Source organism: Spea bombifrons, chromosome 7 (genome assembly GCF_027358695.1).
Source record: "Spea bombifrons isolate aSpeBom1 chromosome 7, aSpeBom1.2.pri, whole genome shotgun sequence".
Lineage (NCBI taxonomy): Eukaryota > Metazoa > Chordata > Amphibia > Anura > Pelobatidae > Spea > Spea bombifrons.
Genome location: NC_071093.1, coordinates 38485219 through 38500087, shown reverse-complemented (window position 1 = coordinate 38500087; position 14869 = coordinate 38485219). Strand labels below are relative to the sequence as shown.

Genomic DNA, 14869 nt, shown 5'->3' with positions numbered 1-14869 from the left:
AAAAACTAAAATGAGAATAAAAGACTAAATGAAGAAGAAAACGACATTAACTTAATGAAAGATTCAAACTGTACCATCTGCCTCTCCAAATATCATGGCATTGCTGGTGCCCCTATACCCTGCCTGATTTGTGAAGTGTGTACATCTCATACCTTTAAACAGTCTGTATGCTCAAAAAGGCCTCCATGAGCAAAATATCACTGCAATAAAAGCTGAAAAGAATCATTACGATTTCAGGCCTCGCTGGAAGTTATTAATTCATCAGAGCTTAATTAATCAGCATCAGATGAATAATAATTTAGCATTTGGGAATTACTTATAAAGGTCCTTTACAAGTAGGATTTGTGAAATGCTGTAATTAGGACATGTAATAATATGAGATGGAAGTAAGAACAAAAAGCTGTGCGGCAAGCATTTTTTAAACGCAGAATATGCGGTCATTAAATTATAATTAATGGCAAAATCAGAAGCATGGGGTTGCACATATTTTTAAGTCTGAAAATCAGTAGATGAGCAAATTAACAAAAAATGTCAATCTGAGCATCCAGTACACCAAGGCCTCGGCTCCCACTTTCTGTGGAATTCCACTCAGACCTACAAAGTTGGGCAGCCACTGGCAGAGACCCCTGTGTGAACCAGCGCCGGAGCTGGCCGGCGGGGAGTATACCCCTTCCCTGTTTCGGTAAGGAGGAAATGTTGTTGGCCAAGTGCATCTCCTCCAATGTAAACCGGTGGAGCGAGAGGAAAGAGCAAAAGCATTCCCAATAGAGGTGACACTCGGCTACCATATGCATTAGACCAACTGGTCCATTTAATGGCCTGGTCGGGTTCAATATTTTGTAACAAAGGTGCTAAAATGTTTACTGTATTACAGAAAGTGGTTATATTAACATGAGGAACTAGAAAAGAGCATGTGTGCATTTTCAAGTCTGAACGGACATGTCTATGATCGCCTTGATCGGGACACTCACCACCGTCATGAGAAGTTTATCAAACCACTGCAGCTTCAGCTCGGACTTAGGCCACATATCGGGGCGTAGGGCAGTCTTCAAAAGGCTAACGCAGCGACGGGAAAGCAGTTCCCCCGGAGAGCCAGCCGTGTTTGAGTTGTCATTCACCTGAAGGGGTAAAAAGCGATGTTAGTTAATAAGCTACACACATGTATGTGTATGCATTCACACAGAAAAATGACATGCAATACATACATTGTATACAGACTGTATCATTTAAATAGATCTGAATATCTTGGATCAGTAGGATAGAACACATTTAAAATGATATGCTTTTTTCAAGCTATTGGCATTGAACATTGCATATACATACTTCAAAAACGCAGATTAAAAAACAAGGTTTTTCACTTTACTAGTAATGTAAAGTTGTGGTTGGTAACCATTTCAATAAGTAAGACTGGTTACTTCCACTCTATTTTACAAACTGGCAAAATATGCATCTCCCTCATCGATCCGTCAGGTTCCTGTCCAACGTATGAAGATAACATGTGGCTTATCGTACCTGACATGCTATCCTGATGAGGAAATTCACCACGGTGTCAGTGTGCTGCTTCTCGATAGCCTTGGACTGCACGGCCTCGGCCCCCGGAAGTGACTGGCTGCGGCCGAATACCTACATACACACGAAGAAACATGGGCTGAAACTCAAGGTTACTGAAGCCAAAAAAAGTGTACTTGTAGTGTGAAGACACAAATACAGATCATACGATCTCTTTCAGAAAAACAATATCTTACGGTGCTAATTCCTCCGGTGGTGGTTCTGAAGCGCTTCACCTCCTGGCTGGCATCCACCGCTAGTCCCCTCTTCACGCCACTCACGGCAGAGCTCCCACCCTCTCCGCTGCCATTTGGGTCTGCCTCGGAATCGGGCTAAAAGGTAGCAGGGATACAAGAACATATTTAGCTTTGTTTGATTCACACAATCAACCAGTTAACCAGTAAACAAATTAACATTTACCTGTTCTTTTAGCCTTTGCAGTTCCCACTTGATGACTACTTCTGCCAGGTCCACGGCCAGCTTCCGCTGCTCAATGGTGACGCTAGGAGTGAAGCCCAGGCGCTGCATTGCGCTGACCATATGCTGGACCAAATTGTGCCTCACTGGGTAATAAACCTAAGCCCAAAAATACGAGAAGTCATTAGGTATAGCATCTCCCTGAGAGATGCAATACGCTCTAACGGGCAGCGGTTGGATGCACCTCATCAATCCACCTGTAAAAAAGGAGAACTGGGGGATTTAAGCGTTTAAGTGGACCAAAATGTTTTGTGGCAGCTATTTTGGAATTCCCTTTTTGGGTATTATATATACACCTCATGCAATCAACTTGTGTTTCATATTTATGTTTGGAACCCTGCTATACGCATTTACACAAATGAGAAAGCATATACTTAAAGGCATAGATTGGCTGCCTTTCTGTGGGTCAAGAAAAGGGGTTATGGAAAATAGTTCATGTTTTGGACATGTACCCGAAAAACAGGAAGGCCAAATGTGAAACCGTTTTAAGGCAGCAGTCAACAACCGTGTTATTAGCCACAACGCGAGGTCAGGAAGACTTTTGCCTAAAAAGCAATAGCTTTCACGGTACCTTAATAACCTACCTTAAAATGCTGCACAATTAAATGAAGTATGTGCACCAGCTGAGGGACAGTGTGACCTTCCTCCACAATGATCTTCCGCGTCCAGTGGGTAAGCATCTGGTGCCCGTCCTCCATTCGCGCAGGTACAGCAGGGGTAAGTATTGCCATAGCTTGCCGTACAATGGCTCTGGCTTCCATAGCATGGGCTTTAAGCAAGCTGTGGAACACCTAGCATCCAATATAAGACAGGAACATGAGAAGATGCCCCATCCACATTTCAGAATAGCTTTAAGCAATGAAATATTAAAAAGTTACATAAACAGGCCTGCCATATTATAGTCCCTTTAAGTTAAAATTGAGAGAAACTCAAAATGACTTTGGACAATAGTCAGTTACCTGTAAGACGATTTTCTTATGTATCGCAAACTTGGCGATAATGTGGGCCAGAAGAAGGTGGCCACTATACTTGCAAGCTGGGTCCACGCAAGCTTTGGAAAGCAGACAAGGCCAAGCAAACGTCATGAGGCGTCTTAGTTTGCTGTTTCGGTTCTTATTATTGTCATGAATGTGATGGGGAGCGTGCTCAACCAAAAGCGTGGCAAACTGCAGGAGGTAGATCCTGAGCGAGTCCAGCATGTCCGTCTGCTTCTCCGGGTCTAGCACCTACCAAGTGGAAATAATGAAATCAGAAAGGTTGTTTATGAAGCTTCAACACGCCAAGCCTGCAACAATCCTTAGTAGTACACAATCAGATATTTTTTGTGTGTAAAGTTTAAGCACATTTAATGTAAAACTGCAAGACCTCCAAAGTCTAAAAGGTGGACATTCGATAAGTAATAAAATTATCTTTCCGTGCCCTTTAATTTGATACTTTGTACTCACATTAAGAAAGGTGGTTAATTTGTTACCTTTGTTATAAACACACTTGTGATGCTCTCCTGGTTGTCTCCTTCAGGGTTTGGAGGCCCTAAAAGCTGTTCTCCTTCATTCTTCTCAAAGCTGTATAAAAATGCTGGGTTCAAAATGTGCTGCAGTACCTGTGGGGAGTCATAAAAACAAAAAGGTGGTGAACTCCTTGAATGGTGACCTATAACAATCAGAATATTCTGGCAAGAAAGCCCTTCTGAAAACCAAAGTGGTAAACCAGGGAGAGCTTGTACTTTAAAAAGACCATTTTCAATGCAATTGACGTGGACAATACGATTGTGTTTTGATCAGTGTAATAGAATAATGTTATATGATAATTAGGAACAAGCAAGATCACAGTCACCATGATGGACTTTACCATGATGCAATGCAACACTAACATTTGGGAACTTTAAATATCCTCATCAAATGTAACGTAACTTTAGCAAGACGATGAATCCACAGCGCACCGTAAAGCACAAATTTTCAGTTGTGATCTCGTTCAAACCTGGTGGTTACTTAATGTCAACAAAACAAGGCTATTTTCAAGGTAACACAACAGGTGAGATTTCCAAATGCTTATCGCGAGCAATTTCTAAAACCTTGTCCAACAGATGACTGAAGTTTAATCTACCTCCCCAAGTAAGGGATTTTGCAATACTTGCTATGCGTGCACAAAAGTCTAAAATCAATGTTCCCTAAAGCCCCCTGTCCTGATGTAATCTCACCTTAGCTTTCAGTTCATCCCCAAAGTTGGAATCGTTGAATTCAACAAAGCGGAAGAAGAGCGCTCTCTTCTGAGCAATGCTGTAGGTTTTGGGAATCTCTTCCTCCATGTATTCTTTTAGGAAGGTCATGTTGCAGAGGAATCGGCCCGTGAAAGCCCGGAGAAGCTGGAAAAGCAGTTCAATGTCTCCGAAATTTCGCCTACACGTGAAAGGGAAAATAGTATTTATTTAAAGGGGAACTGTCACAATTACATCTTTTAGCAATCAGCTAATCAAAGCTACCTATAGAAATGTTGGGGGATTTTTTTTTATTAGTGTATTATATTTGGAGCCTTGATTTATTTTCTTTACTTGATGTTTTATCTTGTACCAGTCAACCTACAAAGACTTCATCTTAAAGCACTGTGGTTAACACTGTAGCAGTTGAACCACCACACACACCAAGCCAATAGGTGTGCATATATTAAATATACGGAAGCCAACTAGCCCGTGACACAATACACCAATGGGCAGGCAACAGGCCTTGTGATGGCAATCTGACCGAATATCTCATTTAAAGAAATGACTTCAGGCTGTGTATGGACATGTCCCTATCCCTGCAAGTCTGCCGGTGAAAGCTAGAAGAGGGGAAAATGTCACTGCCAATTTTCTGCCTCAATGTCAGTAATGACTTAGAGTCTTACTTGCAGTAGTTGAGGAGGCAGAACGCCAGCAGCTTGGGTTCCTTCCAGTTTGATGCCACCATGTTATCCTTACGATGTCGCTCCTGAAAGGCTTCACTCACCCAAACCCGTCTCAAGTGGCTGACCAGCGAGTGCTGGTTTGCCAGCCAAGAGTCGTCATTCTTAACGATAATGCTGATTATCTAAACCAAAAAAAAGAAGCAGACGCTAACTGTGTGTGACATTATAAATACATCATTTATAGGGAAGCGACATGAAAACGAACAATATAAATAAAACCAATTTCTAGATGCAAGCCGAGCACTGAAGTGTCGTAACTACCATAATTCATGCTAAGCAGGGAATACGGCCAACTACATCAGTAACAACAAATGTGTGTAACGGTCGAGCGAGCTGCTCTAAACAAACCCTTCGTTTCCGTTCATGCTTCCAGAAATGTTTGCTGGGTCCATTTAGAAATCACAAGCATGAAAGCATTTAGTCGGATGATTCCAAGTTACCTTAATAGCCTGGAACTGCAGATCGAGACGCATGGTGTTGGTGCTGGGGGAACTTGGTCGGACAGAGGTCTGCGTCACGCTAGGCAACAGCAGCGTAATGAACCGGTTGGGGTTGGCGGCCAGCACGTCCCGTAACGGTTTGGCGTCTTTATGTTTTAAAAAGCTCTGGAGGCAAGCAGGAGAGAAGAAAAACTAGCGTGAGAAAAAAAATGCATCAAAAGGATCCTACTGATTAATGTAAAAAAAGCACTTTTAACTAATTGACAGCCTTAATCCGCTCTGGCACGCCAAGGTTTTAAAACATGTAAGCATGAATACACACAATATATATATAAAAATTATATAATATATATATATATATATATATATATATATATATATATATATATATATATATATATATATATATATATACACACACACATATACATATATATATATATACACACACACACATACATACATATATATATATATATATATATATATGTGTGTGTGTGTTAATCCACTATGGCAGTCTTAAAGGCTCTGTACCTTTAAGATGACCAAAAATTGCACTCTTTAATAGTTTAAGTAAATAAACCTTGATAATACCCATAATCTATCATTGTATTATACCGTCTTAAATGTCTCTATGACTAAATGTGAGCAATTTTCAACATAGAACATATTCTTAGTTATATAAACAAAGCCAATCCTTTTTTCCATCATTTGTATTAGAATCCTACCTACCATGAACATTCGACTCCACTGCGGGTCGTTCAGAGTAGCCTCCATCATGAAGAGCTCCACCGTCTGAGATGGGTGCCGCGTCAAAAACTTTATCAGAGGTTCTCTGAAGGGGCTTCCCGCCTGCGAACGTCGAGAGCCATTAGTCTGGATACATTTCCATTAGGCTTTTGTAAGATACCAAAGACAGTAACAGCCATCAAAAGCAGGAATACCTCGATTAGCATCGCCCGTTCAGTTTTCATCACGACCTCGAGCAACGGCTTCACCAGGGTTTGGGGGGCAGCGGGAATTAGGTGGAAGAGATTTATAATTGCGGAGCAAATTTTCATCTCCTATTTACAGAGCAAAAAAAGATAGAAATGGTTAATATTTAAAAAAAAATAAAATAAACAGCTTAAGGGAAATGCATGGACACAAAAACACCCCTTTCCTTTAAAAATAAAAACTTTTCAAACTATAAGTTTTAAAAAAAATAAAAAATACTTAGTTTGATGGATTTTTTTTTATTTTTTTTTTTTTTTTTTTTTTTTTACAGTTTGAGAACGTTTTTCTTTATGACAAAATAGATCTGCATTTTGCAAACGCAATCCCCAATCATTTAGGAATCCTTGATTCAATCTGCGTGTGCGTTTAGGTCTCTTTGCATCATAGGGGACAGGAAGATAAGATTTTCCAATGGACAAAACTGTTTTGTTAAAAAGGCTTCCATACCAAGAAAACTGAATTATCCGGACAACTGCAACTTTGAAAGAAACCACTTATCTACAGCCAGAGTGGAAAAAAAATCAAATCTAAAATTACATGGACCCCATCTCACCGGCGAGCCCAAGGAAGAGCTGAATTTTGAATTAGACATGGGAAATAGAATTCGGCATAAAAGCTTCAAACTTTGCCAATAATAAAAAGTTTTGATGTATACATTTAGTATAAACCGATTTGGAAACTCGGAAATGCTGAGACGCCTGGACGCTGACAAGCCCATGCAGGATCTTCGGCGCTACATGCGTGACACCCCCTCCGCTACCGAGAGGGACTTACACATGAAGCATCGCCCGTATCCCTGGCACAAACAAACATTTAAGGACGGAACACAGAACTTGAAGTCACAAAAATCACGTGGCCAGCGTCACAACACGTTACAGTCTCCTACCCAACGCCAGAGCGAAAACGGGGGTGGGGGGGAGAAATAAAATTAACACCATGAACAACACAACTTCTCCGGTTCTCACCTCTACCCCTTCCATGGCAGGCTGGACCAAAGAAAGATTACAGTAAGATTTTAAGAGGTGGAAGGATACGAACTGTGTGTATTAATATATTTAGCTTTTTTCCCCCCAAAATATTTTGTTTGCCTTCCATCAGTCTGTTTAGTACTTAAAACACCAACATTATGATCCGTCTAAAGTCAGCCGCCCAGTGCCGAAACCATTAAGGTTTTATAAGACATTTTCCAGTTACGAGCCCTTTTAACTGTGTACACGCTGGACTGAAAGGAAGCACCGAACAGAGAACACCATCATTCTTCTGTTCTTAGGATCAGGAAAGAGTACACATTACAGCGGAGTTTATATAAAGTATATACCCATCTGCTGTTTGGATTATCGTGGGAAAAGTGGTTCTAAATATTTAAATTTAATAACACAAACAAGTCATTGGATCGACATAGCTATCCTATAAACCAATCTTACTTTTTTTTTAATGCAAGTAAATGTAAACATCTTAACGGAAAGGCATTCAAACCCAACTAGCAAGCCCTAACTTAAAAGCAGATGGGAAATAGCATTTTTGGTACATGATAGGAGCTTTGTTCTATATTTAATATATAGATTTTGTTGTAGGAGTGTAATTCATTTCATGCAAGAGGCGAAGCTTTTTTTCCCAGAGGAGAGGGGGCGCCAAGCCAGGCCGGCGGGAGAACAAAGACGTTCTAACGTCACTTTTTGCCCTTTATACTTAACACAGCCCTGAAATTCAAGGAGACGACATATTAAACGTAAATGCCACTCACGTTGCCTTCACCCCTCTGTCCTCCTTTGTGCGTGATCACAACCACTTCCATCCACTTGCGCAGGTGTTGCTGTTGGAACAAAGATCATCGCAGATCAGAATAACACGCGCATCCTATGTCAATTAGATCGAGCACGGTTCATGATTTGCCACAATAACACTTTAAGAAACGGAAATGTTTGACACGGTGATGGTCACGTACACTACAGTTCCATAGTCTGAGGTCACTTAGAAATGTCCTTGTTTATGAAAGAAAAGCAAGTTGTGTCCATTAAAACCAAATGAAAGGGATTAGAAATACAGTGCGGACGTTAATGTTGTAGTTGGAAGCGGCTATAATACATATTATAGGTAAACATGGAAGAGCAGGGCCCTCTTCTTCTTTTGTATCAGTGTCTTGCTTGTGTTAACATTGTTTACTTTAGCTTTTATTGTATTATTGCATAGATGACAGCTCCACATATATTTCAAGGTCCCACCCAATAGCTTAACTTGAGACGTTAAACGTTCATTGATCTCTTACCATCATCTGATCACAGAATTTATCATTGAAGGAGTTGGGGAAAAGCCGCGTGACGGAGGTCAGGCGGTTAACGACATTGAGGGTCAGGCTGCGATAGTCGCCCAGCATCATCAGAAGCGGCCTCATGTGAGTGTGGATCTGGTCGACCTCTATAGTGGCGCCTTCCAAAAACTGTAGAGATTTAAACACAGAGCTTATTATCCCCCACGAGAAGTCCAGGGACCTTACTACCGCACATAACCATGTCAAAAAGATGTTAAAAACACACAAGCGGGGATGGAAACTAGGTCTACACCGGTTAGCCTCGTCCATTAGTGCTGCGTGTTAACCTTGGCTGGAAAAGGTTAAAGTTCTGCCGATTAACGCAATGCGGTTCCCACAGGTTGGTCTCAACAGACGAAAATCAATGGAATTGCTCAATAAACGGCGGACGGTAAACACAGACGTGAAACTGGGCAGTAAATCCAGATGTCTTCTCCTCACCTTTCTCATGCATGCTTCTCCAGCCTCCTGAAGTTCATTATTTGTAGAGTTAAGTGCCTTAAACAGGGCCGCGATGATTTTCTCCCTTGACTGAGGCAAATAGTTACAAGCTGCCAGAGCGTCTGTAATTGCAAGAAAGATAACGAAAACTTGTATCAAACACTTTCACGGCGAACATTGCGTAAACAAGCAGGAAATCTACAACAAAGAGCCTGTCCTAAAGCGTTAAAAAGAATCAGTCACCCTTACACCTTCTTTACACCTTCATAACCAAATGAGTGTAGATCAGTGTATTAAAACAAGTAATAAATATACATTATCTAATGAGCTTCTTATCGTGTTCATTCTCCTACCCCACCATGACAAAGGCAGCCTGAACCAATCAACAAGGAACAAGCTCAGATCTAATGGTTCAACCACTTCTTTACTTCATCTCTAATTCATATTTCTTTTACGGCTTACTGGGTGCTAAAGAATATGAGGTTTTTTGTTGGGAACGGGTCTCCATTTACTCACTCAAAGCTGCAATTCTCAGCGGTACCAAAGAGGAGAGGCTTTTGTAGCAAGGGAGCTTCATGAGGGTAGCATCCTCTGCTTCGCATAAGTTTAAGAGCTGCGGAAGGAAGAGAAAACGGTTTGTGCAAATACCCCAAAACTGCCAAAGAACACGCTGCCTTCGCCAACATACACACAATATGTTCTGGGAAACAGGAGCAAATGAAACCAAGGAAGGTGAGAACTGCATACATTATTCCATGTCTAAAGGATCCGGAAAGGATGAGAGCTCGTTTGTTTTTTTCTCTAAAATCATATGAAAAGTTAAAAACATGGGAATATATATACAGCTCACAATATATAATGGGGCCCAATGAACAATAAAGATTACCCAGTTAAAAACCTGTATCCATAATACAAAAGGTACGTTTTAATCAATGAAATTATATGAAGAACTTGGTGTCCAGTTCACATTCGGGTTGAACCGGCCAAAAATATACATCCCCGCCAATGTGATCAGCCGCCAATGCTCTCACCCTGTTTTATATCAAATAGGTAACTAGGAGGGGGTAACTGTTTATATGGGTTCCCTGAGACAATGGATCAGACTAAAATGCAAAATAAATGTATAACTTGCTTTACAACCTTAAAAAAGTACACGAACATCAAGCAACCCGCTTAAGCTGGTTAAAGAGCTTGCTTCCGAGAATCTGTTATAATGTGACGCTTTAAATATCTGTAATAGTAAGTGGCCAGAAACACAGAAGTGCTTTCACAGATACCTCAGAATAGAAGACTTTATGCTCTACAACGTTTAGGTCCATGGTGAACAGTCTAGGTTGCAGGGTGGTGCAGAAAGTGTTCCCTTCCATCAGCCCAATCTGGGCATTTGCCGGCTGATGGCGAAGTAAATGTTTTTTGGGTGGGACCATGTCTTGCAAGACCTGAAGCAAGAAAGCGCGGGTTAATATTTCCATCCGGTCAATAAAAGAACGTGGGAAAAAAAAAAAAAAGAAAAAAGACAAAGGTGTAAAAAGATCACCTCTTTGTGAGGCTCCATGATCACGGTGACACCCTTTCCGGTCACCTGTGCGAGGACCTGCAGCGAGTGCATGGCCTGCTTCCTCACGGTGGGGTTTGGAGAGGTCACTTCTCGTACTAAGTCATGAGTCACGTGATGGAAGGACTTCTCTTGGGCGGCGAGGATCTCTTCTGTTTTCTCCTCGTCTTTTAATGGGGTTGCGCAGCGGATTAAAAGCTGCTCCAGTGTGGTTTTCGCCATCGCGACTGCTCCGTTGGAAACCTAAACAAACACGTGTTAGTGAATAGTTAAGGGAGAAGTAATGGATTTAAATGTGGGGTGTAGCAGTATATAAGGAGAAAATCAAGAAATATGGACAGACTAGAAGGAGCGGATGGGTTCTCATCTGCCTCTATGATTTCACACCATCAATGGGCCTCTACAATATTCACACAAGCGATAGCCCAGGGTAATGGGTGCTATTTTCATTAACCTCATGGAGTTTGATGGGTGAAGCTATTTCCATATTGAACACCACAGAGATGCCCCATTTTGCCACAACTCTATGGTATTTACCCATGAAAAGGCAACAGGACAGGCTATGATCAATAGTTACACTCTGCGAGGGCTAGGAATATATATATTCTGTGGACATTATAATGTTACCATGACGATGAAATAAAAAATACGGACTACGGCTATGGGGTTTAAAACCAAACAAAAGAAAAAAGTAGCAAGAGTAGCACAAAAAATATTAAAGCTGCTGGTACCGCCAAGTGACAAATGCTTTCAGTAGTCTAAGTAGCCCACGTAAAATAAAAAATAATGCAAATTGATACTCAAAGGACAATGCACCATAACACAACGAGGCTTTTCTCTGCATGTGTTCTTGGTGCGGAACGATCACAAGGGTCTAACGAGAATGCATCGCCAGGCACGTGGAAATCTGCACATATTAAATACCTCTCCAGTTAAGTCCATCATGACGAAGAGAAGGGCTTTGAGAAACGTTTGCTGATTCTGAAGCACCCAAATCAGAGGTAGGCGTTCCATCAGGAACTTAATAGACACCACTCCACCGAGTTTGGCGTACCAGGCCTGCTCGTAGCAACAGGAACACAGACGCTCGACAATGTAGGAGAACAAGGGAAGCTGGCATGCCTGAAAACCAATGAAAAACGCATTTTAATTTCAGCGATTACAGAAAAAATAAATAAAAAACTGTCGAATTGTTTCATTTAATGAGAATTTCAGATCTTGGTATGGACATTGCCCATGTTTATGCATCATTCCCTCCCACGGCACTCAGTATGCGTCTCACTCCGACTATTTACAGAGTTTCATTAAAAACCAAGAGGCTTTGACATTTCAGCTCGTAATTAAAGCTTCACCCTTGGCTAGAGTCAGCAGGCGTAGTTAATAAAATATACCATATCAGTTATGAAGATGTAAAATGGCACGCAAATGAATTCAAATTAAAAGGCCAACAAACTTTAATTTTTTCACTTGAGAAAACTATACGGGTGAAAAAAAAGAAGGCCCTCGACTGATCACTTTCTGACGTGTGCTCTCTTCCGTAGGTCTACAGGTGGCCAGTGGTGTCCATTATATGCTATGGGAACCCAACAGAGCGTATGGATACTACACACAGGGGTCAAGAGAAAGCAGCCGGAAGTGGTTGGTGGATGGGTAAGACTGCATGGATCACCCATTTTCTCAATGAACTATCAAGGGTTGAATGGTGTCGCCAAGCAAAGTCCATTTTCAGACTTTTTGACCCCATGCAGGAGCCTATCGTACACAACAAGCCACCCAAAAACCGTACCCTTTCTTTAGAGCCAAGGATAATGCTGGCGACATCGAATATCACAGCCAATGCCACTTCTCCAATCTTGCACAGTTCCTTCTCTTCGTACGCCATACAAATGGCTATGGCATCAATGAGCACCAGAGGATCCATCCCTTTTGAACCGTTCTCCTCGCTATGGAACATGGCCGTGCTCGGCTGGCTTCCAACCTGGTAACACTGCAGAAGGAAGGGTCCTAAAGGACAAAGAAAGAGCCCGAATAAATATTAAAGGCCTACTAATGGGGGGTGCAGATATGGGGGTGGTGTTCAATAACTCTGTGCTTAACTATTACCATGATGACAAATTGCCTTATTTGCTAATTTGAATCCATTATGAAAAATATCACAGAAAAAACTATTCCACATCGGAAACAATTTTAAATTTGTCCAATCTGCCCAGTTGCACTCTTAAATTACTACTAGGATTAAAGTATAGGCCCATTACCATAGCAACCAGCAGAATATTACTGGACCAGTCCATTGGTCTCTATGGCGATATACTTTTGATGTGCAGCCACGTCACTTTTTCGGGCCTACCATGCACAAGCAAAAGAAGGCCAGCGTCTGCTAAGGCGTAGTTAGCACACAGACACAGAAACCTGCGTCGTAGCTTTCGGTTTCAAAGTTCCCCGTCATCTGCTAACAACTAAGAACTTTTCAAATTGGACGTGTTCTGCGAAAAATCCCACGTTATAAATTTACAACGCTTGAAAATGACATCGCTCCAACCTTTCCCCATCGAAACAGAAAGAACTCATTTACCACAGAATAGAGATTTCCAGGTAAACGATGAAAATTTAAAGGTGGGAACATAAAGGAGCAAGGCCAGGCAGCCTCCTCTGAGTCAGGTTAAATACTTTAATAGCCATTTACCTAAAGTAGGGTGTCAGGGACATTAAATAGTTAAATATTTTGGTTTCTTGCTATATATATATAATAATCTATGTATTAAGGCAGGTACAGGTTACTCACCACACTGCTGTGCGACAGCTACCATTGTGTAATGGCGTATAAGGCTGGCTACAAACGGCAGAGCGCTCGGCCTCAGGTCCTTGATAACAGCAGACATGAACGCCCCGGTCAGGGCTTGTTCGAACGTTTTACGGGCCGGGGTGTCCTGAGCTTTGTACCGGTGTGAAATAATGACACTGGGGATCGCCTTCTCTGTGAAACTGGAGAAAAGAGAGAGAGAAAAGTCTTACCACCGCTGCAAAAAGTCATACTACGGCATTAGCCACTGAGCTTAACGGCCATAAATATCTACAAACCAGCCGTTATTTCACCAACCCTGATGGAAGGTCTGGTTTTAGAGCCCATTCGATGCTTTTATCCATCTAGGTATTCATATTCTACAGAACCTTTTGTACTTTTTTTATGATATGAAATTGAATGATGTGTTTCATAAAGAAGGGAATGGATACAGTAACACGTAATATTTCTATATACCTGTAGAACGTTTTGTCGTTTTCTACAGCTATTTAAATGAACCAGATATCCCCTTTAGAGGAACACTGGTGGGAAAATAAGACATCAGCGACCGGTTTAATGATTGAATGTTGTATCCTGATGTCTGCTCCCACGAGCCTCGTTCTTTTACTACGGGAAGCGATATTAAACCCCCAGACGCTTTTTCCTAGCTGTAGGGATCAAATACGTATTGTGCAAAAAAACTACAAGGATGAAAACGCATTTAATGAAAAATGCCTTCTTATCAAAAATACTTTTCCCGATAATGCTTGCCAATGGCCACAAAATACTGGCGAAGAGGGCAGAAGGAATCCGGCCGGGTTTTGCCCCAGGATCATTATATTTTAGCCTCAAAACAGGTTACTTTAAATAGAAAACGTGTTCTCTTCCATTCCCTATGCCACCGTATTCCTGCAGCCATTATAAATAACCAGCGCTTTGTTCGATGGTTAAAATGTTGCCAAGAAGCCAATTTTAAAGAATGTATCACGGAATTTAATGGATTCTGCGAAACGTATACTTTAAACCTTTAAAACGCCAGAGACGGGAATAAGGCGTTATAAGACAAAGTAGCAGATTGTGGCCATGTTTGCTGTTGCATTCCCCAGACAGATGTTACGCAGTTACTGCCGTCTCTTCTTTTCAATGTTTATGCCACGGCGAATGCTTCTTTTCTTGCCTGGTAAATCGTGTTTGCGATGAGCTCAACTCCCAACTGGCAGTAATAGGATTAGAAAAGATTGGCTTCCCAAAATACACTGGGAGACCGAATAAGGACCCCCGCTTTAAGGACACCCATCATCACGCAGTCAAAATAGAAGGTAAAATGAAATGTAAAAGTAAGATTTAGATTAAACCTTAAGGTTTCCAGTATTTTGGCATAAACT

At 41.4% G+C, this 14869-nt stretch overlaps 1 protein-coding gene across 1 annotated transcript in view; it reads right to left on the bottom strand.

The window, feature by feature from the left end:
- TRRAP (transformation/transcription domain associated protein) overlaps window positions 1–14869 on the bottom strand; it is a 59719-nt gene that overhangs the window by 32274 nt on the left and 12576 nt on the right. Inside the window, exons 23-43 of the mRNA XM_053470894.1 lie at window positions 13488–13687; window positions 12492–12709; window positions 11630–11827; window positions 10688–10948; window positions 10428–10589; window positions 9667–9763; window positions 9151–9272; window positions 8668–8838; window positions 8146–8214; window positions 6350–6469; window positions 6138–6257; window positions 5406–5570; window positions 4906–5087; window positions 4223–4421; window positions 3497–3625; window positions 2985–3251; window positions 2610–2816; window positions 1969–2124; window positions 1746–1880; window positions 1513–1623; window positions 972–1118 (exon numbers count right to left, since the gene is read on the bottom strand). Coding sequence (XP_053326869.1) covers window positions 972–1118; window positions 1513–1623; window positions 1746–1880; window positions 1969–2124; window positions 2610–2816; window positions 2985–3251; window positions 3497–3625; window positions 4223–4421; window positions 4906–5087; window positions 5406–5570; window positions 6138–6257; window positions 6350–6469; window positions 8146–8214; window positions 8668–8838; window positions 9151–9272; window positions 9667–9763; window positions 10428–10589; window positions 10688–10948; window positions 11630–11827; window positions 12492–12709; window positions 13488–13687 — 3436 coding nt within the window. The remainder of the gene's footprint in view (window positions 1–971; window positions 1119–1512; window positions 1624–1745; window positions 1881–1968; window positions 2125–2609; window positions 2817–2984; window positions 3252–3496; window positions 3626–4222; window positions 4422–4905; window positions 5088–5405; window positions 5571–6137; window positions 6258–6349; window positions 6470–8145; window positions 8215–8667; window positions 8839–9150; window positions 9273–9666; window positions 9764–10427; window positions 10590–10687; window positions 10949–11629; window positions 11828–12491; window positions 12710–13487; window positions 13688–14869) is intronic.